At 42.1% G+C, this 23,365-nt stretch overlaps 1 protein-coding gene across 4 annotated transcripts in view; it reads left to right on the plus strand.

Moving 5' to 3' along the window:
• Positions 1-23,365, plus strand: part of QRICH1 (glutamine rich 1) — a 54,081-nt gene that overhangs the window by 15,013 nt on the left and 15,703 nt on the right. For all 4 annotated transcript variants that reach the window (XM_032648346.1, XM_032648344.1, XM_032648345.1 and 1 more), the window contains one exon: positions 20,913-21,953. In XM_032648346.1, coding sequence (XP_032504237.1) covers positions 20,913-21,953 — 1,041 coding nt within the window. The remainder of the gene's footprint in view (positions 1-20,912; positions 21,954-23,365) is intronic.

Raw genomic sequence — 23,365 nt, forward strand, 5'->3', positions numbered from 1 at the left:
CACGGGCCTCTCACTGTTGTGGCCTCTCCCATTGCGGAGCACAGGCTCCGGACGCACAGGCTCAGCGGCCATGGCTCATGGGCCCAGCCGCTCCGCGGCACGTGGGATCTTCCCAGACCGGGGCACGAACCCGCGTCCCCTGCGTCGGCAGGTGGACTCAACCACTGCGCCACCAGGGAATAGGCTACTTTTTATGTGTGGTTCCCTTTCCCACACAGGTTATCAATTTTAATTCAAGTTATTTGTGTAGGTAGAGGAAACCTCATTTTTTTCCTTTAAAAAAAAATTTCCTAGTTGAGGGTTTTTTTTTTTTGCTTTATTCAATAGTTCTAAAAAATCTTACCACAAATTTCTACCGTACAAGTTGCCGAGATATGGTTTGTGGTATATGATATGTGCAAGAGTAGTTTTTATCCCCTTTATTTAAAATTAAAAATGACCTTTTAGGGAATTCCCTGGCGGTCCAGTGGTTAGGACTCCACACTTTCACTGCCAAGGGCCCAGGTTTGATCCCTAGTCGGGAAACTAAGCTCCCACAAGCTGCGTAGCGTGGCTGGAAAAAAAAAAAAAGACCTTTTAGCCAAGCATTCTTGGACCAAAGGTTAGTTAAGCCTAGCTTACCTTTCCTGAGACTAATTTTTCTTTCCGTTTCATAAATTAAAAAAAATTTTAAGACAAATATATTTTCATAATAACTGGCTTAAGCCAAATGGAATTTAATTTTTCTAAAAGTTGGCTTTGTAGATTTAATTTAAATAAAGATTTTAAGTTGTTATTAATATTACATGAAAGTTGACAATGTTAATAAATCTAAAGCTATCAAAATCATAAGCCAGGAAATTCCCTGGCAGTCCAGTGATTCGGACTTGGCGCTTCCAGTGCAGATTCGGTCCCTGGTGGGGATCCTGCAAGTTGTGCAGCGTGGCCAAAAACAAAAACCTAAGTGTCTTAAATACAGTAAAAACTTGTTTTAAAAAAAAACCATAAGCCAGACAATATCAATAAATATATGGCTAAAGATACAACTTTATATAAGACTTCGGAAAACCATTTTCTGAGTGACAGAAAATATGGGCCTAGCAGTTACAATTATTTTATACACGTTTCTTGATCTGTTTTATAGGTCTGTATATTCTTTCTTTAAAGGTATAATTTTGTTTTTAATTTTATTTATTTATTTTTGGCTGCATTGGGTCTTCCTTGCTGTGCGTGGGCTTTCTCTAGTTGCGGTGAGTGAGGGCTACTGTTCATTGCAGTGCGCGGGCTTCTCATTGCGGTGACTTGTCTTGTGGAGCACGGGCTGTAGGGCATGCAGGCTTCAGTAGTTATGGTGCGCGGGCTCTAGAGCACAGGCTCAATAGTTGTGGCGCATGGGCATGTGGGATCTTCCCGGACCAGGGATCGAACCCGTGTCCCCTGCATTGGCAGACGGATTCTTAACCACTGTGCCACCAGGGAGGTCCTAAAGGTATAATTTTTGAAACTAAAAATAGCACGTGAGGTATAGGGAGGTTAACTCATCTTCTGATAGCTAGCGTTTGCACCCAAGCTGTCTTAACTCGAGCCTGTGCTCCTAACTAGTGTTTCTAATACACAAGGAACTTAAAAAATAGGAAAAAAAATGATCTAGTGGAAAAATGAACAAAGGATATAAATAGATAGTTCATGGGGGAGGAAATACAGATTGTGCTAGTAAGTATGTCAAAAGATGCTTCATGCTTCTGGTGATTATGGAAGTGTAAGTTTTTAAAATGAAATATGTTTTATTTATTAGGTAGGAAGACAGTTATAAAGATTTCACCCAGGGTAGCAAGCGTATAAGAGGATAAATTAGTGTGATTTTCTTGAGATTGAATTTGGCAGTACTTGTTGAATGTTTAAATGTGCATACCTTTGGCCTTGCATTTGTGTTCACAGATAAATGTGTATATAAGGATATTCACTGCCACGTTGCTTATAGTAGTGACACTGGAAACAAGTCAGTCTTTCAGTAAGGGAAATGGCAAATAATGATACAACTGTAGTATGTTGTCCTGTGCAGCCAGAAGAATGAGGTAGATCTGTGTGTATTGACAGAGCAGGATGTTTAACAGATTATAGAGTGTCAAAACCAGTTTAGTATCACTGGCTTTTAACATATGTAGAATGTAGTGGTCCTTAAATAGTAGTAATAAAGCCGAAAACAGTAATTGGGCGGCGTAGTGGGGTACTAAGGAGAAGTGCTTGAATTTTTTTTTTTTATTAAACATGAACTACTTTTGTAATAAAGAAGTGTTGCTTGGGAATATTTTGCTTTGAACTTGTACAGGACAATGATTCTTAACCTTTTTTTCCCCTGTCCCAGACATCTCCATATGTTTGTGTTTATGTATGAAGCCCTTTGCTAGATGTTTAGGTACAGCATTGAACAAGACAGAAAGCTCCCTGACCTTGTGGAACATACATTATAGCTGGGAGGGGTTAGATGATATATAAGATTTTTAAAAATCTTGTTATATAGTGATAAATGCAAAGGAGAAAAACAAAGCAGATGGGGGTGGCCAGGGTAAGCCTTAATATGCTGGTGACTTTTGAGTTAAGACCAAAGAGAGCTGGTGAATGAGCCATATGGTTATCTGAGGAAAGAGCATTCCAAATCAGAAAGCCCTAAGGTGGGAGCTGCTTATTTGAAAAACGGCAGAATGGCTGTGTAACTAGAGTGCACTGAGTGAAAGGATGAGACTAGAGAGGTGACGTGTACACTGAAATATGGAGCTGAACAGACCTGCCTTCTCAATTCAAATGTTAAAAGGCTCTTTGGCTCATAGTATTGCTTCTCAACCTAACCCTTTTGATAAGAATGTAAAATTATGCCTATATTAATGTTATTTGAAATTTCAAAACAATTTATTACCTTGAAGGCAGAGAGTTTTCTAAGTTGCTTTTTCAAAAAATTGCAGTAAAATTAGATTGCTTTTTTAAAACCATCTGTCGCCATCCCAGAGAGTTTGTTCTGTCCCCAAGAATTTCTCATCTTTCCAGCTTAGAAGCAGCCACATAGCTTGTTAGATTTGACAAAGTAATAATATCCTTAGAACAATGTTAGTGAATTGATGGGAGACAAAGGTCTGTGTCAAAAGTTAGAGTAGCTGTCTGAATAAAACTCACTGTGTCCGTTTACTCTCTGTTACTACCACACTCACACTTTTGGCCCCCAAATGTGTGGTTTTTCCCCCACAATGACCAATTCTTCACACCAGCTGGCTGGCCTATAATTCAATTCAGTTCTAACACTATCTGCTTGGAGTTAGTGTCAGATCCCCGCAAGTTAAGGGATCAGTTTCACAAGACTGCCCCCCACTTCCGACACTAGTTGCAAGTCCCAGGTTATCTCACCTGTACTTCTGACTAACTGGCTATAAATTGTGGTTCTCCCTACCCCTCCCTGGGTTTGATGATTTGTCAGAAAAGCTCACAGAACTCAGGGAAACACATTTACCAGTTTATTATATAATTAAGGAAATGATAAAGGATACGGTTGAACAACCAAAGAGATACATGGGGCAAGGTTCTGAAGGGTCGTGAACACAGTAGCCTCTGTCCTCATGGAGTTGGGGTGTACCACCCTCCCAGCACGTGAATGTGTTCACCAACCCAGGAACTCCCTAAACCCCAAACTTTCGAGATTTTTATGGAGGCTACATCATATAGGTATGATTGATTAGTAACTCTATTTCTAGCCCTTCTTCCCTCTCCAGAGAATGGAGGGTGGGGCTGAAAGTACCAAGTTTCTTATTATGGCTTCGTCTTTGAGGTGACCAGCCCTCATCCAGGAGCCCACCAAAGTTGCCTCATTAGAAAATAATATGGTCCTAGCATTTATATTAGCACTTAGGAAATTACAAAGGTCTTAAGAGCTCAGATCAAGAATCAGAGAAAAGACCAAAAATTATATTACAGTATCACAGTAGCATATGTTTATTTAAGATAGGGAGGCACTTTCTTAAGGCAAAAGGAAGAGCTGTCATGTAAATACCTTCACAGTTTGTACAATACCAGGAAGGCCTAAGTTTCCTGTTGTTGATAGGTCTGCCTGAGCTAGGTGAAGGTGGTTCATTTGGAACTTCACTTTCAAGAGCCCTCTTGAGTTGGGTACTTCCTAAAGCATCCACATGGAGTTAAATGTGTATGCCAGAGAGAAGACCCTCTGATGGTGAATTCTAGGAGTCCGGTTTCACTTAGCACCCATAGAATTTCTTGCTTCTTCTCTGTACTTCTATAAGGCAGGAACTGAGGCTTCTTACAAGGCTGGTTCGTCAGCCTGGTCCTGCACTTAGCAAAGTGAAGGATGCTTTGGGGAAGGAGATTTCTCAGCACTTGATTCTTTTGTTGCTAGAGGTAAAGGTCTCAAGCCTTCAGTGGATCAAAGTACAATTCTTCCTCATTTGTCATCCCAACTTCTGTCCCTCTTCCTCTTTTTGCTGTTGCACGTTCCCTCTGTGCTGGGGCAGTCAGTCCCTAACCTCTCACCTCAGTGTAGAATTGCTGAGAGTGAGGAAGGAGGTAATCAAGAGCCAGACTGCCCTTAGACAAACATGAGTTTGATCTGCCTCTGATTCTTTAGATATATCGTTATAGACAAGTGACTTAACCACTTTGAGTCCGTTTCCTTATCTACGTCATGGAAATAAAAGAATTTATGTTGTAGTTACTTTGAGGATTCCATAAAATGCTAAGTCCTAAGTACACAGCCTGGCACGTAGTAAGCCCTCAATAAATAAATGATAGCCACTGTTGTTTTCTTCTTCCTCTCCTTCTCCTCATTAGTGCCATTCATACCTAGGGCCCCATTTGCTTTTCAAACATTTGAAAAGTAAGTATCCAGACAAATATTTAGAACAAGTATTCCTACTGTGTTGGCAGTTTGCCATTTTTGCTTTTTTTTTTTTAAAACATAATGTTACAGATGCAGTTCAGATCTCTAATACCCCTCTGTATAGCTTTCTCTCCCAAGGTAAATACTATTTTAAAGTTTTCAACTTGTTTTGATATCTTTTGTATCCATCTGAGTTTTGGGTTTTAGAGAATGTGTCTTGGAGGCTGCACAGCCAGGAACAGGACTCAGGTCACATTGCTAGCCTGCCTTGGCAAAGACCTTCAGCCACACCCCTGGGCGCAGGTGCTTGTCCTACCATAGTCTCTCAATGGGATTTATGCCATCCTGTTCCATTTCTGCCGCAATCTTCCACTCTCACCAGAAAATGGAGGTTGTGGTTCCTGCTGCCTCATGTTGCTCCATTTTGAGTCCAGATTTCATGCAGTGTGTCTAATTTGGGAAGCCTTGGTCACATGCCTGCACTCTAGCTGCAGGAGAGGTTGGGACAGTGATTCTAGCTTCTGCCTTGGGAGGCAGAAGTCATAATGTGGTGTATTCTGCAAACAAGGGTTTGCAGCCAAAAACAGGACTGAAATCAGCTGTTCTCTCACTGGCACTTTGTGGGCTGATTGGGGTCCTGATCATCACTTCAGATTGGTAGATTGTTTATTGCCGCCTTTTCTGGCCCTTCATGTCCAGTCTTTTTTTTTTTTTTCTTTTTATAATTTTATTGAAGTATAGTTAATTTACAGTGTGTTAATTTCTGCTATACAGCAGAGTAACTCAGTTATACATATATATATTCTTTTTCATATTCTTTTTCCTTTGGCTGCGTTGGGTCTTCGTTGCCCTGTGCTGGCTTTCTCTAGTTACGGTGAGCAGGGACTACTCTTCGTTGCACAGGTTTCTCATTCTGGTGGCTTCTCTTGTTGCAGAGCATGGGCTCTAGTCGCGTGGGCTCAGTATTTGTGGCTTGTGGGCTCTAGAACGCAGGCTCAGTAGTTGTGGCACACAGGCTTAGTTGCCCTGCGGCATGTGGGATCTTCCCAGACCAGGGATTGAACCCGTGTCCCCTGCATTGGCAGGCAGTTTCTTTTTTTTTTTTTTTTTTTTTTTTTTGCGGTACACGGGCCTCTCACTGTTGTGGCCTCTCCCATCGCGGAGCACAGGCTCTGGACGCCATGGCTCACGGGCCCAGCCGCTTCGCGGCATGTGGGATCTTCCCGGACCGGGGCACGAACCCGTGTCCCCTGCATCGGCAGGCAGACTCTCAACCACTGCGCCACCAGGGAAGCCCGGCAGGCGGATTCTTAACCACTGCACCACCAGGGAAGTTCCCGTATTTTTTTCCATTATGGTTTGTCACAGAATATTGAATATAGTTCCCTGTGCTGTACAGTAGGACCTTGTTGTTTACCGGTCCTATATATAATAGTTTATATCTGCTAATCCCAAACTCCCAATACTTCCCTCTCCCACCCCCTCCTCTCCCTTGGCAGCCACAGTCTGTTCTCTATGTCTGTGAGTCTGTTTCTGTTTTGTAGATAAGTTCATTTGTGTCATACTTTAGATTCCACATATAAGTGCTATATATTGTATTTGTCTTCCTCTTTCTTGATTTACTTCCCTTAGTATGATAATCTCTAGGTCCATCCATGTTGCTGCAAATGGTATTATTTCATTCTTTTTAATGGCTGAGTGGTATTCCATTTGTGTGTGTGTGTGTGTGTGTGTGTGTGTGTATATGTGTGTATATACACCACATCTTTTTTATCCATTTATCTGTCAGTGGACACATCCAGTCTTCTACCCACATTTAAATCTCTTCCCTCACCATATCTACATTCATTTTTATAATAAGAGTTTGGTAAATGTTTGATAGTTGGATAAAGATTTTACCACTTTCAGAAGAGCATTTTTTTTTTTTTTTTTTTTTTTTTTTTTTCTGCGGTATGCGGGCCTCTCACTGTTGCGGCCTCTCCCGTTGCGGAGCACAGGCTCCGGACGCGCAGGCTCAGCGGCCATGGCTCACGGGCCCGGCCGCTTCACGGCATGTGGGATCCTCCCAGACCAGGGCACGAACCCGTGTCCCCTGCATCGGCAGGCGGACTCTCAACCACTGCACCACCAGGGAAGCCCCAGAAGAGCATTTTTTTTGTTGTTGTTGGTACGCGGGCCTCTCACTGCTGTGGCCCCTCCCGCTGCGGAGCACAGGCTCCAGACGTGCAGGCTCAGTAGTTGTGGCTCACAGGCCCAGTTGCTCCGCAGCATGTGGGATCTTCCCAGACCAGGGCTCAAACCCGTGTCCCCTGCATTGGCAGGCAGACTCTCAACCACTGCGCCACCAAGGAAGCCCAAGGATTTACTCTCTTAACTTTCATGTTCACCATATAGCAATCTTAACTATAGTTATCATGTTGTGCTTTATATCCCTAGTACTTAGTTATCTTATGACTGGAAATGTGTACCTTTTGACCACCTTCATCCAATTCCTCCTCCCTCTGCCCCCTGCCTCTTGTAGCCACAAATCTGATCTCTTTTTCTGAGTTTGGTTGGGGTTTTGTTTGTTTTTTACATTTTACATATATTGTAAACGAGATCATGTGGTACTTGTCTTTCTCTGTCTGATTTATTTCTCTTAGCATAATGCCCTCAGCATCCATCCACGTTGTCACAAAGGGCAGAATTTCCTCCCTTTTTATGGCTGAATAATATCCATGGTATATATATATATTCCAGAACTTCTTTATCCATTCATCCATTGATGGACGCTTAGATTGTTCCCATGTCTTGGCCATTGTAAATAATGCTGCTTTGAATATGGGGCTGCAGATATCTCTTCAACAGTCTTTTCGTTTCCAGAGAATGTGCATTTTTAACAAATTCCAGGTTGATGCTGATGCTGCTGAGCTGTGGACCACATTCAGACATACTTTCTGAAAAACTTATGTACTCAGTCAAATAAAGAATCTAGGAAAGAAGTCATGAGAACAAAAGAAACAGAACCAGCTCAGAGTTGAGATCAAAATCCCAGTCTGTACAGAAGACCCAGAATGCAGTCTGTCCAGGTGGAAATAGGAAGTCAGAATGCTCAAGAAGAAAGTAATTAGCACTGTACATACTATGTGATCAAGAACGCAGAAGTATAGTTATTTAAAGTATATCTCTTCTGATCAACAGGGGGAGAAAAAAGCAATTAAAAACTCTGGAAAAGGTGGTGGGGAGAGCTGAATGAGAAGTAACGATTCAAATGTGAAAGGAACTTGAAATATAATGTAATTTATGAGGGATTGATAGAAGGTAAGAAACAGTGCTTTTGGAAACAGTGAAACCAAATTCATTCCCCTAGAAATGTCCCCCTCCTCCATTGATGTATCACTTTTCTAGCATATACATGTCTTTGGGATGATCTTTTTCCTTTTTGTATTTCTTTAGAATCCTTTTAGATCTAGGCTTAAGTTTCAAACTGCCTTTTTTTCTTTAATTTTTTGTTTAGTTATCAGTTTGTTTTCTGTGACAATTTACCTAGGTATTTTAACCTTGAAAATTAAACAGTTAATAAAGCACAATACCAACCTCTGAATGCCTTTCTTAGATTTTTGTCTTTTCTTTCTTTTTTTAAAAAGAGGAATCTTGTAGGACCTTTTTTTTTTTTTAATATATTTATTTATGGCTGCATTGGGTTTTCATTGCTGTGCACAGGCTTTCTCTAGTTGTGGCGAGCAGGGGGCTGCTCTTTGTTGCAGTGTGCAGGCTTCTCTTGTTGTGGAGCACGGGCTGTAGGCACGTGAGCTTCTGTAGTTTTGGCACACAGTCTTCAGTAGTTGTGGCTTGCGGGCTCTACAGCACAGGCTCAGCAGTTGTGGTGCACGGGCTTAGTTGCTCTGTAGCACGTGGGATCTTCCCAGACCAGGGCTCGAACCCGTGTCCCCTGCATTGGCAAGTGGATTATTAACCACTGCACCACCAGGGAAGTCCCTAGGAGCTTTCTTAGTGTGAAGAAATACTCAAAGTTCAGCTATTCCTTCAATTCACTTTTTTAAAAAAATTAATTTATTTTTGTCTGTGTTGGGTCTTCGTTGCTGCATGCGGGCTTTCTGTAGGTGCGGTGAGCGGGGGCAGCTGTTCGTTGCGGTGTGTGGGCTTCTCATTGCGGTGGCTTCTCTTGTTGCCGAGCACGGACTCTTGGCACGTGGGCTCTAGAGCACAGGCTTGGTAGTTGTGGCACATGGGCTTAGTTGCTCTGCGGCACGTGGGATCTTCCTGGACCAGGGCTCAAACCCGTGTCCCCTGCATTGTCAGGCGGATTTGTAATCACTGCGCCACCAGGGAAGCCCCCTTCAATTCACTTTTAATTTTCTTTCCTCCTAAGTTCAAGTAAAATTTAAAAAAAAAAAAATTTTTTTTTTTTACTCCACTAAGGTTACAGATTTTCACTATGACTATGCAGTAATTATCTAACCGGATAAAGTTATGTTTTTATATAAATAAAAAATATAAAGGAGGTTAATACAAATAACGTTTAATTTCTTATTGACTTATCCTTATGGGTAAAGGTTATAAACACATAATTGATACCTTATCCAATATCTTGACATGGGTAAGGAAATGACAGAAAGTGCTTTAACTTTTACTCCCCTAATTTTAACTTCTAACTACTTTGGATATAAAGTGGCATCAGATTATTTGTACCTGTTTGTTCTGTAGTGAGGGGTAAATGCCTTCAGTTCTGATTCCTTAGTATTTTTGCTAACTTATTTCTTTTGGAAGATTGAATATTGATAAATTGTTTCTAAGAAAAGTCAATTTAAAGAGATACAGTAGGGCTTCCCTGGTGGCGCAGTGGTTGAGAGTCCGCCTGCCGATGCAGGGGACACGGGTTCGTGCCCCGGTCCGGGAGGATCCCGCATGCCGCGGAGCGGCTGGGCCCGTGAGACATAGCCGCTGAGCCTGTGTGTCCGGAGCCTGTGCTCCGCAGCGGGAGAGGCCACAGCAGTGAGAGGCCCGCGTACCGCAAAAAAAAAAAAATAGATACAGTAAATGAATGAACTACAATAACCAGATTTTTGACATCTTGTTTTTAAGCAAGTAATAATATAGTTTAAAAACATACTCTGTTGGGACTTCCCTGGTGGCGCAGTCGTTAAGAATCTGCCTGCCAATGCAGGGGACACGGGTTCGAGCCCTGGTCCGGGAAGATCCCACATGCCTTAGAGCAACTAAGCCCGTGCACCACAACTGCTGAGCCTGTGCTCTAGAGTCCACAAGCCACAACTGCTGACCCCGTGTGCCACAATGAATGAAGCCCGTGCGCCTAGAGCCTGTGCTCTGCAACAAGAGAAGCCACCTCAATGAGAAGCCCGCACACCTCAACGAAGAGTAGCCCCCACTCTCTGCAACTAGAGAAAAGCCCGCGCACAACGATGAAGACCCCACTCAAACAAACAAAAAAACCCCATACTATGTGTTTAACTCTACAACAGTGGTTCTTAAAGAGTAGTTCAGGGACTGGTAGTCCCCAACTCCCTTTCAGGGTTCCTCAGAGTTAAGGCTGCTTTTTTTTTTTAATTAATTAATTGATTGATTGATTGACTGCGTTGGGTCTTTGTTGCTGTGCGGGCTTTCTCTAGTTGCGGCGAGCAGGGGCTACTCTTTGTTGCGGTGCGTGGGCTTCTCATTGCAGTGGCTTCTCTTTGTTGTGGACCACAGGCTCCAAGGCACTGGGGCTCAGTAGTTGTGGCTCGTGGGCTCTAGAGTGCAGGCTCAGTAGTTGTGGCGCACGGGCTTAGTTGCTCCACAGCATGTGGGATCTTCCCGGACTAGGGCTCAAACCCGTGTCCCTTCCGTTGGCAGGCAGATTCTTAACCACTGTGCCACCAGGGAAGTCCAAGGCTGTTTTTATTATAATATGAAGATGTTTTTTTGCCTTTTTCACTCTCGTTCTCTCATGAGTGTTCAGTGGAGTTTTGCAGGGGCCATGTATGATGTGTCACAATAGATTGAATGCAGAAACAAGTATGAGAATGCAGTTGTCTTCAGTTAAGTCAACCATTAAAGAGATTTGCAGAGATGTAAAATAATGCAGTGATTATTATAAATTTTTTGTTTTGGCAAATAAAGTTATTTTTCATAAGAATATGTTATTTATGTTGACATTTATATTGGTTTATGCAGTGATTTTTTTTGGAATTTTTGAATTTTATTTTTTTATACAGCAGGTTCTTATCAGTTATCCATTTTATACATGTTACTGTATATATGTCAATCCCAATATCCCAGTTCATCACACCACCACCACCCCCCACCCCCCACCCCCCGCACCACTTTCCCCCCTTGGTGTCTATACGTTTCTTCTCTACATCTGTGTCTCTATTTCTGCCTTGCAAACCGTCATCTGTACCATTTTTCTAGGTTCCATATATATGCGTTAACATACTATATTTGTTTTTCTCTTTCTGACTTACTTCACTCTGTATGACAGTCTCTAGATCCATCCAAGTCTCTACAAATGACCCAATTTCGTTCCATTTTATGGCTGAGTAATAGTCCATTGTATATATATACCACATCTTCTAATTCTTCTTTATCCATTAGTCTGTTGATGGGCATTTAGGTTGCTTCCATGTCCTGGCTATTGTAAATAGTGCTGCAATGAACATTGGGTGCATTTGTCTTTTTGAATTATGTTTTTCTCTGGGTAGATGCCCAGTGGTGAGATTGCTAGTTCATACGGTAATTCTATTTTTAGCTTTTTAAGGAACCTCCATACTGTTCTCCGTGGTGGCTGTATCAATTTACATTCCCACCAACAGTGCAAGAGGGTTCCCTTTTCTCCACACCCTCTCCAGCATTGGTTGTTTGTAGATTTTCTGATGATGCCCATTCTAACTGGTGTGAGATGATACCTCATTGTAGTTTTGATTTGCATTTCTCTAATAATTAGTGATGTTGAGCATCTTTTTTTTTTTTTTGCTGTACGCGGGCCTCTCACCGCTGTGGCCTCTCCCGTTGCGGAGCACAGGCTCCAGACGCGCAGGCTCAGCGGCCATGGCTCACGGGCCCAGCCGCTCTGTGGCATGTGGGATCCTCCTGGACCAGGGCACGAACCCACGTCCCCTGCATTGGCAGGCGGACCCTCAACCACTGCGCCACCAGGGAAGCCCTGTTGAGCAGCTTTTCATGTGCTTCTTGGCCATCTTTATGTCTTCTTTGGAGAAATGTCTATTTAGGTCTTCTGCCCATTTTTGGATTGGGTTTTTTTTTTTTAAATGTTGAGCTGCATGAGCAGTTTTTGGAGATTAATCCTTTGTCTGTTGATTCATTTGCAAGTATTTTCTCCCATTTCGTCTTGTTTGTAGTTTCCTTTGCTGTGCAAAAGCTTTTAAGTTTCATTAGGTCCCATTTGTTTATTTTTGTTTTTATTTTCATTACTCTAGGAGGTGGATCAAAAAAGATCTTGCTGTGATTTATGTCAAAGAGTGTTCTTCCTATGTTTTCCTCTAAGAGTTTTATAGTGTCCGGTCTTACGTTTAGGTCTCTAATCCATTTTGAGTTTATTTTTGTGTATGGTGTTAGGGAGTGTTCTAATTTCATTCTTTTACATGTAGCTGTCCAGTTTTCCCAGCACCACTTATTGAAGAGACTGTCTTTTCTCCATTGTATATTCTTGCCTCCTTTGTCATAGATTAGTTGACCATAGGTGTGTGGGTTTATCTCTGGGCTCTCTGTCCTGTTCCATTGATCTATATTTCTGTTTTTGTGCCAGTACCATATTGTCTTGATTACTGTAGCCTTGCAGTATAGTCTGAAGTCAGAGAGTCTGATTCCTCCAGCACTGTTTTTTTTCCCTCAAGACTGCTTTGGCTATTTGGGGCCTTTTGTGTCTCCATACAAATTTTAAGATTTTTTGTTCTAGTTTTGTAAAAAATGCCACTGGTTAGTTTGATAGGGATTGCATTGAATCTGCAGATTGCTTTGGATAGTATAGTCATTTTCACAATATTGATTCTTCCAATCAAAGAACATGGTATATCTCTCCATCTGTTTGTGTCATCTTTGATTTCTTTTTTTTAATTAATTAATTAATTAATTTTTGGTTGCATTGGGTCTTCGTTGCTGAGTGCAGGCTTTCTCTCTAGTTGCAGCAAGTGGGGGCTACTCTTTGCTGTGGTGCGCTAGCTTCTTATTGTGGTGGCTCTTCTTTGTTGCAGAGCATGGGCTCTAGGCGCACGGGCTTCGGTAGTTGTGGCTCGCAGGCTCTAGAGCGCTGGCTCAGTAGTTGTAGTGCATGGGCTTAGTTGCTCTGTGGCATGTGGTATCTTCCCGGACCAGGGCTCGAGCCCACATCCCCTGCATTGGCAGGCAGATTCTTAACCACTGCACCACCAGGGAAGCCTCATCTTTGATTTCTTTCATCAGTGTCTTATAGTTTTCTGAGTACAGGTCTTTTACCTCCTTAGGTGGTTTTTTCCCTAGATATTTTATTCTTTTTGTTGCAGTGGTGAATGGGATTGTTTCCTTAATTTCTCTTTCTGATCTTTCATTGTTAGTGTATCGGAATGCAAGAGATTTTTGTGTATTAATTTTGTATCCTTCAGCTTTACCAAATTCATTGATTAGCTCTAGTAGCTTTCTGGTGGCATCTTTAGGATTCTCTATGTATATTATCATGTCATCTGCAAACAGTGACAGTTTTACTTCTTTTCCAATTTGTATTCCTTTTATTTCCTTTTCTTCTCTGAGTGCCGTGGCTAGGACTTGCAAAACTGTGTTGAATAATAGTGGTGAGAGTGGACATCCTTGTCTTGTTCCTGATCTTAGAGGAAATGCTTTCGGTTTTTCACCATTGAGAATGATGTTTGCTGTGGGTTTGTCGTATATGGCCTTTATTATGTTGAGGTAGGTTCCCTCTGTGCCCACTTTCTGGAGAGTTTTTGTCATAAATGGGTGTTGAATTTTGTCAAAAGCTTTTTCTGCATCTCTTGACATGATCTTATGGTTTTTATTCTTTACTTTGTTAATATGGTATATTACATTGATTGATCTGCATATATTGAAGAATCCTTGCATCCCTGGCATAAATCTCACTTGATCATGGTGTATGATCCTTTTAATGTGTTGTTGGATTCTGTTTGCTAGTATTTTGTTGAGGATTTTTGCATCTATATTCATCAGTGATACTGGTCTCTAATTTTCTTTTTATGTAGTATCTTTGTCTGGTTTTTGTATCAGGGATGGTGGTGGCCTCATAGAATGAGTTTGGGAGTGTTCCTTCCTCTGCAATTTTTTTGGAAGAGTTTGAGAAAGATGAGTGTTAGCTCTTCTCTAAATGTTTGACAGAATTCACTGGTGAAGCCATCTGGTCCTGGACTTTTGTTTGTTGGAAGATTGTTAATCACAGTTTCAATTTCATTACTTGTGACTGGTCATATTTTCTATTTCTTCCTGATTCATTCTTGTAAGATTATACCTTTCTAAGGATTAGTCAGTTTCTTCCAGGTTGTCCATTTTATTGACATAGAGTTGCTTATAGTAGTCTCTTATGATGCTTTGTATTTCTGCCGTGTCTGTTGTAACTTCTTTTTCATTTCTAATTTTCTTGATTTGAGTCCTCTCCCTCTTTTGCTTGATGAGTCTGGCTAAAGGTTTATCAATTTTCTTTATCTTCTCAAAGAACCAGCTTTTGGTTTTATTGATCTTTGCTATTGTTTTCTTTGTTTCTATTTCATTTATTTCTGCTCTGATCTTTATGATTTCTTTCCTTCAGCTAACTTTGGATTTTGTTTGTTCTTTCTCTAGTTCCTTTAGGTGAAAGGTTAGATTGTTTATTTGAGATTTTTCTTGTTTGTTGAGGCAGGCTTGTATTGCTATAAACTTCCCTCTTAGAACTGCTTTTGCTGCATCCCATAGGTTTTGGATCGTCATGTTTTCATTGTCATTTGTCTCTAGGTATTTTTTGATTCCTCTTTGATTTCTTCACTAATCTCTTGGTTATTTAGTAATGTATTCTTTAGCCTCCATGTGTTTGTGTTTTTTACATTTTTTTCCCCTGTAATGAATTTCTAATCTCATAGCATTGTGGTCAGAAAAGATGCTTGATATGATTTCAGTTTTCTTAAATTTACCAAGGCTTGATTTTTGATGCAATATGTGATCTATCCTGGAGAATGTTGCATGTGCCCTTGAGAAGGAAAGTGTAATCTGCGGTTTTTGGATGGAATGTCCTGTAAATATCAATTAAATCTATCTGATCTATTGTGTTATTTAAACCTTATGTTTCCTTATTAATTTTCTGTCTGGATGATCTGTCCATTGGTGTAAGTGAGGTGTTAAAGTCCCCCACTATTATTGTGTTACTGTCGATTTCCTCTTTTATAGCTGTTAGCAGTTGTTTTATGTATTGCAGTGCTACTGTCTTGGGTGCATATTTATTTATAATTGTTATGTCTTCTTCTTGGAATGATCCCTTGATCATTATGTAGTGTCCTTCCTCATCTCTTGTAACATTCTTTATTTTAAAGTCTATTTTATCTGATATGAGTATTGCTACCCCTCCTTTCTTTTGATTTCCATTTGCATGGAATATCTTTTTCCATCCCCTTACTTTCAGTCTTTATGTGTCCCTAGGTCTGAAGTGGGTCTTTTGTAGACAGCATATATATGGGTCTTGTTTTTGCATCCATTCAGCGACCCTGTGTCTTTTGGTTGGAGCATTTAATCCATTCACATTTAAGGTAATTATCAATATGTATGTTCCTATTACCATTTTCGTAATTGTTTTGGGTTTGTTTTTGTAGGTGCTTTTATTTTCTTGTGTTTCCCGCTTAGAGAAGTTCCTTTAGCATTTGCTGTAGAGCTGGTTTGATGTTGCTGAATTCTATTAGCTTTTGCTTGTCTGTAAAGCTTCTGATTTCTCCATCAAATCTGAATGAGATCCTTGCCGGGTCGAGTTATCTTGGTTGTAGGTTCTTCTCTTTCATCCCTTTAAATATGTCATGCCACTCCCTTCTGGCTTGTAGAGTTTCTGCTGAGAAATCAGCTGTTAACCTTATGGAAGTTCCCTTGTATGTTATTTGTCGTTTTTGCCTTGTTGATTTCAATAATTTTTCTTTGTCTTTAATTTTTACCAATTTGATGGTAAAAATCTTGGCATGTTTCTCTTTGGGTTTATCCTACCTGAGACTCTCTGCACTTCCTAGACTTGGGTGGATATTTCCTTTCCTGTGTTAGGGAAGTTTTTGACTATAATCTCTTCAAATATTTTCTCAGCTCCTTTCTCTCTCTTCTCCTTCTGGGACCCCTATAATGTGAATGTTATTGTGTTTAATGTTGTCCCAAAGGTCTCTTAGGTTGTCTTCATTTCTTTTCATTCTTTTTTCTTTATTCTGTTCTGTCGCAGTGAATTCCACCATTCTGTCTTCCAGGTCACTTATCTGTTGTTCTGCCTCAGTTATTTTGCTATTGATTCCTTTTAGTGTATTTTTCATTTCAGTTATTGTATTGTTCATCTCTGTTTGTTCTTAATTCTTCTAGGTCTTTGTTGAACATTTCTTGCATCTTCTTGATCTTTGCCTCCATTCTTTTTCCAAGGTCCTGGATCATGTTCACTATCATTATTCTGAATTCTTTCTCTGGAAGGTTTCCTATCTCCACTTCATTTAGTTGTTTTTCTGGGGTTTTATCTTGTTCCTTCATCTGGTACAAAGTCCTCTGCCTTTTCATTTTGTCTATCTTTCTGTGAATGTGGTTTTCCTTCCACAGGCTGCAGAATTGTAGTTCTTCTTACTTCTGCTCTATGTGGTGATTTTTAATGAATTAATATTTTTCTAAGTTCCCTAGTTTAATTTTCTTATACAGTAAGAATTGTTATCTATGCTCGTGTAAACAAAAGCTCTTTGGGGTTGGTCCTCAATCATTTTTTGAAAGGGTGCTGAGACCAAAGAGCTTGAAAACTGCTTTTTTGTAGTAATTGGCTTCACCATTTCCTCTAGTCCTTGGTGTAAAGCACTGATTCTCCAACTTGAGCATGCATCAGTCACCTGGAAGACTTGTTAAGATACAGATTGCTGGGCCCATTCCTAGAGTTCCTGGTTTAATAGTTCTGAGCTGGGACCTGAAAGTTTGTATTTCTGATAATTGCCAGTGTGATGATGATGTTGGCCTGGAAAATACATTTTGAGACTCACTGGTGTAAAGAAATATTGCTTATGAGGAAGAAAACCTACTTTTTGAACATCTACTGTGTGTCAGTAAACATTATTTTATGCTCATGACAACTCTGTAAGGAGGTAGGCATTCTCCCCCTTTTTATTGTACCTCAGGAAACTGAAACTTAGAGGACTCACAGCCAGGAAAGTACATCATCACTTCAAGTCTGTTCACTTCAAGTCTGTTCTTAAGGCCTATGCTCTTTTTTTTTTTATTTTAAATATTTATTTATTTGTTTATTTGGCTGCGCCGGGTCTTAGTTGTGGCACACGGGATCTTCATTGCATCATGTGGGATCTTCATTGCAGCACACGAATCTTTTAGTTGTGAGATGTGGGCTCTTTAGTTGTGGCATGCTAAGTCTTTGTTGTGGCATGTGGTATCTAGTTCCCTGACCAGGGAATAAGCCCACACCCCCTGCATTGGGAGCGTGGAGTCTTAGCCACTGGACCACCAGGGAAGTCCCAAGGCCTATGCTCTTTACACAGCCTCTTCCTTGCTTTTTTTTTTTTTTTTTTTTTTTAAATCAGTAGTGGCTTTAATGAGATGTAATTCTCATATCAAATAATTCAGTCATTTCCATGTAAAGCATGCAACTTAGTAGTTTTTAGTCTATTCACAGAGTTGTGCAGCCATTACCACACCAATTTTAGAACATTCTCATCACCTCCAGAAAGAAACCCTGTAGCCATTAGCAGTTACTTCATATTTTCCCCAGTCCCTGTGTCCTGGACAACCACTAATCTACTTTCTATTTCTATAGATTTGCCTGTTTTGGACATTCATATTAATGGAATCATACAATATGTAGTCTTTTGTGACTGACTTCATTTAGCATAATGTTTTCAGGGTTCATCTGTGTTGTAGCATTTTATCAAAATTTTATGTTTTTCTTACTAAACAACATGCTGTTGTATGGAAGTACTACATTTTATTTATCCATCAGTTGATAGATATTTGGATTGTTTCCACTTTTTGGTTATTTTAAATAATGCTGTTATTAGCATTCATGTCCAAGTTCTTTTTTAAAATATTTATCAATTTCTTTATTTGGCCACGTTGGGTCTTAGTTGTGCATATGGTATCTTTCGTTGTGGCGTGCAGGCTATTCATTGTGGCACCTGGGCTCAGTAGTTGCGGCATGTGGGATCTTGAGCTCATGGGCTCGGTTGCCTCGCCACATGTGGGGTCTTAGTTCCCTGACCAGGGATCAAACCCACGTCCCCTGCATTGGAAGGCAGATTCTTAACCACTGGACTATCAGGGAAGTCCCTCATGTCCAATTTTTTACATGAGTATAGTTTCTGTTTCTCTTGAGTATATAACTAGGAGGGAAACTGCTAGGTTATATGGTGTGGTTTTCATATCTTTGTCATATGCTATGTTTAACCTTTTGATGATCTGCCAGGCTTTTGTTTGCTTGTTTTTTAAAGTATGTTATAAATTTATTTATTTTTATTTTTGGCTGAATTGGGTCTTTGTTGCTGCGTGTGGGCGTTCTGTAGTTGTGGCTTGTGGGCTCAGTAGTTGTGGCGCATGGGCTTAGTTGCTCCACGGCATGTGGGATCTTCCTGGACCAGGGCTCAAACTTGTGTCCCCTGCATTGGCAGGCAGATTCTTAACCACTGCGCCACCAGGGTAGTCCCTGCCAGACTTTTTTCCAAAGCAGCAACACCATTTTACATTCCCACCAGCAGTGTATGAGAATTCCAATTTTTTCACATCCTTGCCAACATTTGTTATCTTATTTATTTATTTATTTATGGTTGTGTTGGGTCTTCCTTGCTGTGCGTGGGCTTTCTCTGGTTGCAGCGAGTGGGGGCTAACTCTGTTGCAGTGCGCAAGTTTCTCATTGGGGTGGCTTCTCGTTGCAAAGCATAGCTCAGGCTGTAGTTGTGTGGGCTTCTGTCGTGGCTCACCCACTGTAGAGCGCAGGCTCAGCAGTTGTGGCACATGGGCTGAGTTGCTCCATGGCATGTGGGATGTTCCCGGAACAGGGCTTGAATCCACGTCCTCTGCATTGGCAGGCGGATTGTTAACCACTGTGCCACCAGGGAAGTCCCTGTTATCTTTTATTATTTAAAAAAATATTTTTTTTTAATTGTATTTTTTGGCCGTGCCACACGGCATGTGGGGTCTTGGTTCTCCGACCAGGGATGGAACCCATGCCCCTGCATTGGAAGCGTGGAGTCTTAACCACTGGACTTCCAGGGAAGTCCCTATTATCTTTTTTTTTTTTTATTATAGTCAACCTCCTGGGTTTAAATGGTATCTCATTTTGCTTTTGATTTGCATTTCCCTGACGGCTAACGATGTTGAGCAACTTTTCATGTGCTTACCGGCCATTTGCTTATCTTCTTGGGAGAAGTGTCTGTTCAGATCCTCTCCCATTTTTTGTGTATGTTGTGAGGATGAGGTCCAACTTCATTCTTTTTACATAGATCGCCAGTTGTCCCAGCACCATCTTTGGTTATCTTTTGTGATGTATATAATCACTGATCTACCTTCTTATTTTATACCTTCCTCCTTCCTACATGAGCTCAGAGTAATTTTTTTTTTTAATTTATTTATGTAGGCCACACTGGGTCTTAGTTGCTGCACATGGCATCTTCGTGTGGCATGTTTTTAGTTGTGGCATGTGGACTTTTAGTTGCGATATGTGGGCTTCTTAGTTGCGGCATGCAAATGAGATCTAGTTCCCCAACCAGGGATTGAACCCAGGCCTCCTGTATTGGGAGCATGGATTCTTACCCACTGGACCACCAGGGAAGTCCGAGTTCAGAGTAATTTAGGTATCTGTGTCTGATGGAAAAATCTTTTCTTTTTTAAAATTACATACTATACGTAGCATCTTTTCGTGCTGTTTTGTAACAGCAATAAGACATGAGCTGCATTATTATCAGAAATGCATGGGTCAGGGGCTTCCCTGGTGGCGCAGTGGTTGAGAGTCCGCCTGCCGATGCAGGGGACGCGGGTTTGTGCCCCGGTCCAGGAAGATCCCACATGCCGCGGAGCGGCTGGGCCCGTGAGCCATGGCCGCTGAGCCTGCGCGTCCGGAGCCTGTGCTCCGCAAGGGGAGAGGCCACAACAGTGAGAGGCCCGCGTATGGCAAAAAACTAAAAAAAAAAAAAAAAAAATTAAAAAAAAAAGAAATGCATGGGTCAGGATATAATAACCTTAGATTAAATTTTCAGGAATCTGTGGCTTCTCTATTAAAACAATGCTGTCTTAAATAAGCACTCTGAAGAATCATTCAACAGTGCCCATATTTTAGCAGCAAAGTTGGAGATATCTCCAAAAGAGATTTCAAACATTTTGTCTCTACTGTATTTTTGTTGTTATTGTTGTTTTTCTCTACTGTGTTTTTTTACTATTTGTCTGTGGTGGGGGTAGTTTTGATCCTGAGTTGGGAATTGAATGCCTTCTGACCTTTTAGAACAAGATTCCCACACTTTTTATTACTAACCACATGGATAAACTATTTTTTGATCATACGCCTAAGTATATATTTATAAATTGTATACTTGTACTACTATGTCAGTATGCAAAAACAAAAGGGGTTACTTTTAAAAACGAAGTCAAGAAATGAGCAAAAGTTTTGGTATTTCCCACTTGATAGTCTTGCTTGCTCTCAGGTGGATATGTGTTGCTCTGAATGCAACACATTGAGAGTGTGATGCTGGAGAATTTTGCCTATGGTTTTGGAGATTATGGCCTCCTCAGAAGCCTTGGGTATGGCGGCCCCTCCTCTTCACATTACCCAGGGTTCCCGTCTGAGATCTCTTCTTCCCTTCGGGGCTGGATTCTCTATGTTGCCCTATTCACTCACTGGTGAATCTTGTCGCTGCAGGTACAGGTGCAGGTACAGCAGTCTCCGCAGCAGGTCTCGGCTCAGCAGCTCTCCCCGCAGCTCACCGTTCATCAGCCTGCTGAGCAGCCCATCCATGTCCAGGTGCAGATCCAAGGCCAAGCAGCACAGCCGACAGCCCCCTCCATCCAGACCCCATCTCTGCAGAGCCCCAGCCCTTCGCAGCTGCAGGCGGCCCAGATCCAGGTGCAGCACATGCAGGCGGCCCAGCAGATCCAGGCTGCAGAGATCCCAGAGGAGCACATCCCACATCAACAGATCCAGGCTCAGCTGGTGGCTGGCCAGTCTCTTGCTGGGGGTCAGCAGATCCAAATCCAGACTGTGGGTGCCCTTTCCCCACCACCGTCCCAGCAGGGCTCACCTCGGGAAGGGGAGCGGCGGGTTGGCACGGCCAGTGTCCTCCAGCCAGTGAAGAAGCGCAAAGTGGACATGCCCATCACTGTGTCCTACGCCATCTCAGGGCAGCCGGTGGCCACCGTGCTGGCCATTCCACAGGGCCAGCAGCAGAGTTATGTGTCTTTGAGGCCCGACTTACTAACAGTAGACAGTGCCCACCTGTACAGTGCCACTGGGACCATTACTAGCCCTACAGGAGAAACTTGGACCATACCTGTTTACTCTGCCCAGCCCCGGGGGGACCCTCAGCAGCAGAGCATTACTCACATTGCCATTCCCCAGGAAGCCTACAACGCAGTTCATGTCAGTGGCTCACCCACAGCCCTGGCAGCTGTAAAGCTGGAGGATGACAAGGAGAAGATGGTGGGCACCACGTCTGTAGTGAAAAACTCCCATGAAGAGGTAGTGCAGACCCTTGCAAACTCTCTCTTTCCAGCACAGTTCATGAATGGCAACATCCACATTCCAGTGGCTGTGCAGGCCGTGGCAGGCACATACCAGAATACAGCTCAGACTGTCCATATATGGGACCCTCAGCAGCAGCCACAACAACAAACCCCCCAGGAACAGACGCCACCGCCACCACAGCAGCAGCAGCAGCAGCAGCAGCTCCAGGTTACTTGTTCAGTAAGTGAGACTTATCTGTAGGGCAGCCTGCTCCCTCAGGGCCCAGTGCAACACAGAACTTGCCTGGTAACCTCTTTCGCCTCTGGCTTGTTTACAGGAATGATGTTGGTCTTGCAGTAATACAGTATTTAGTATTTTAATTAGAGTTGGGGAGAGGGGACAGGAATGGCAAGTGAAGCTGTGGAACGGCAGGAATTCTAGCCTGGTACCTGGAGGTAAATGAAATGACCAGTAACTGCTTTGGGGATAGATGCCTGGAGTGCTTTTTTGTGATCTCTTTAGGAAGGGTAAACTTCTAGGTAGAGACTAATGGGTCACCCCAAGTGTTATCTCTGTCCCAGAAGCTGCTTTCTGCATCACAAATGAACAGATCTAGTGGAACCCCTGTAGTTTAGCACACAGGCTCTAAACTCTTCACAGTTGAGAGGGTGTTAAATTGTTCCTCCTTTAGTTGTCATCTAAAGATGGACTACACTGGACACAGTATAAGTGAATTATGAGATCTAAAATACCTTCCGGTGGGCCTGTTAAAAGTGATCATCTTTGGGGAATTCCCTGGTGATCCAGCGGTTAGGACTCCACACTGCCACTGCAGGGGGAATGGATTTGATCCCTGGTCGGGGAATTAAGATTCCCTCAAGGCATGTAACATGGCCCCCCTCCCGCAAAAAAAATAAATATGTGATCATCTTGGGAGTCTTGAATAAGCCCCCTATGCAGTGGGACTTTACAACCGTGTTTTTACATTCCTTAAAAAATAGTTAAGACAAGCCATGGTTAATTGAGTTTTCTGTCATGGCAGCTATGTTGAGCTAAGTTGTTTTGTTTTTTTTTTTAATAAATTTATTTTTGGCTGTGTTGGGTCTTCATTGCTGCACACGGGCTTTCTCTAGTTGTGGCGAGCAAGGGCTACTCTTCATTGCTGTGTGTATGCCTTTCATTGTAGTGGCTTCTCCTGTTGCAGAGCACAGACTCTAGGCGCGCAGGCCTCAGCAGTTGTGGCTTGTGGGCTCTAGAGCGCAGACTCAGTAGTTGTGGCACATGGCTCAGCTGCTCCATGGCATGTGGCATCCTCCCGGACGAGGCCTTGAACCCGTGTCCCCTACTTTGGCAGGTGGACTCCCAGCCACTGCGCCACCAGGGAAGCCCTGAGCTAAATTTTTTAACTTTTTATTTTGCAATGATTTTAGATTTATAGAAAAGTTGCAAAAATAAAACTGTTGAAAAATTTTTTTTAAAAGAGGCACTTTTTAAAAATTTATATTTGGCTACGTTGGGTCTTCATTGCTGCGCATGGGCTTTCTCTAGTTGCAGTGAGCGGGGGCTGCTCATTGTGGTGGCTTCTCTTGTTGCGAAGCACTGGCTCTAGGCGCACGGGCTTCAGTAGTTGTGTCATGTAGGCTCAGTAGTTG

This window comes from Phocoena sinus, chromosome 11 (genome assembly GCF_008692025.1).
Source record: "Phocoena sinus isolate mPhoSin1 chromosome 11, mPhoSin1.pri, whole genome shotgun sequence".
NCBI lineage: Eukaryota > Metazoa > Chordata > Mammalia > Artiodactyla > Phocoenidae > Phocoena > Phocoena sinus.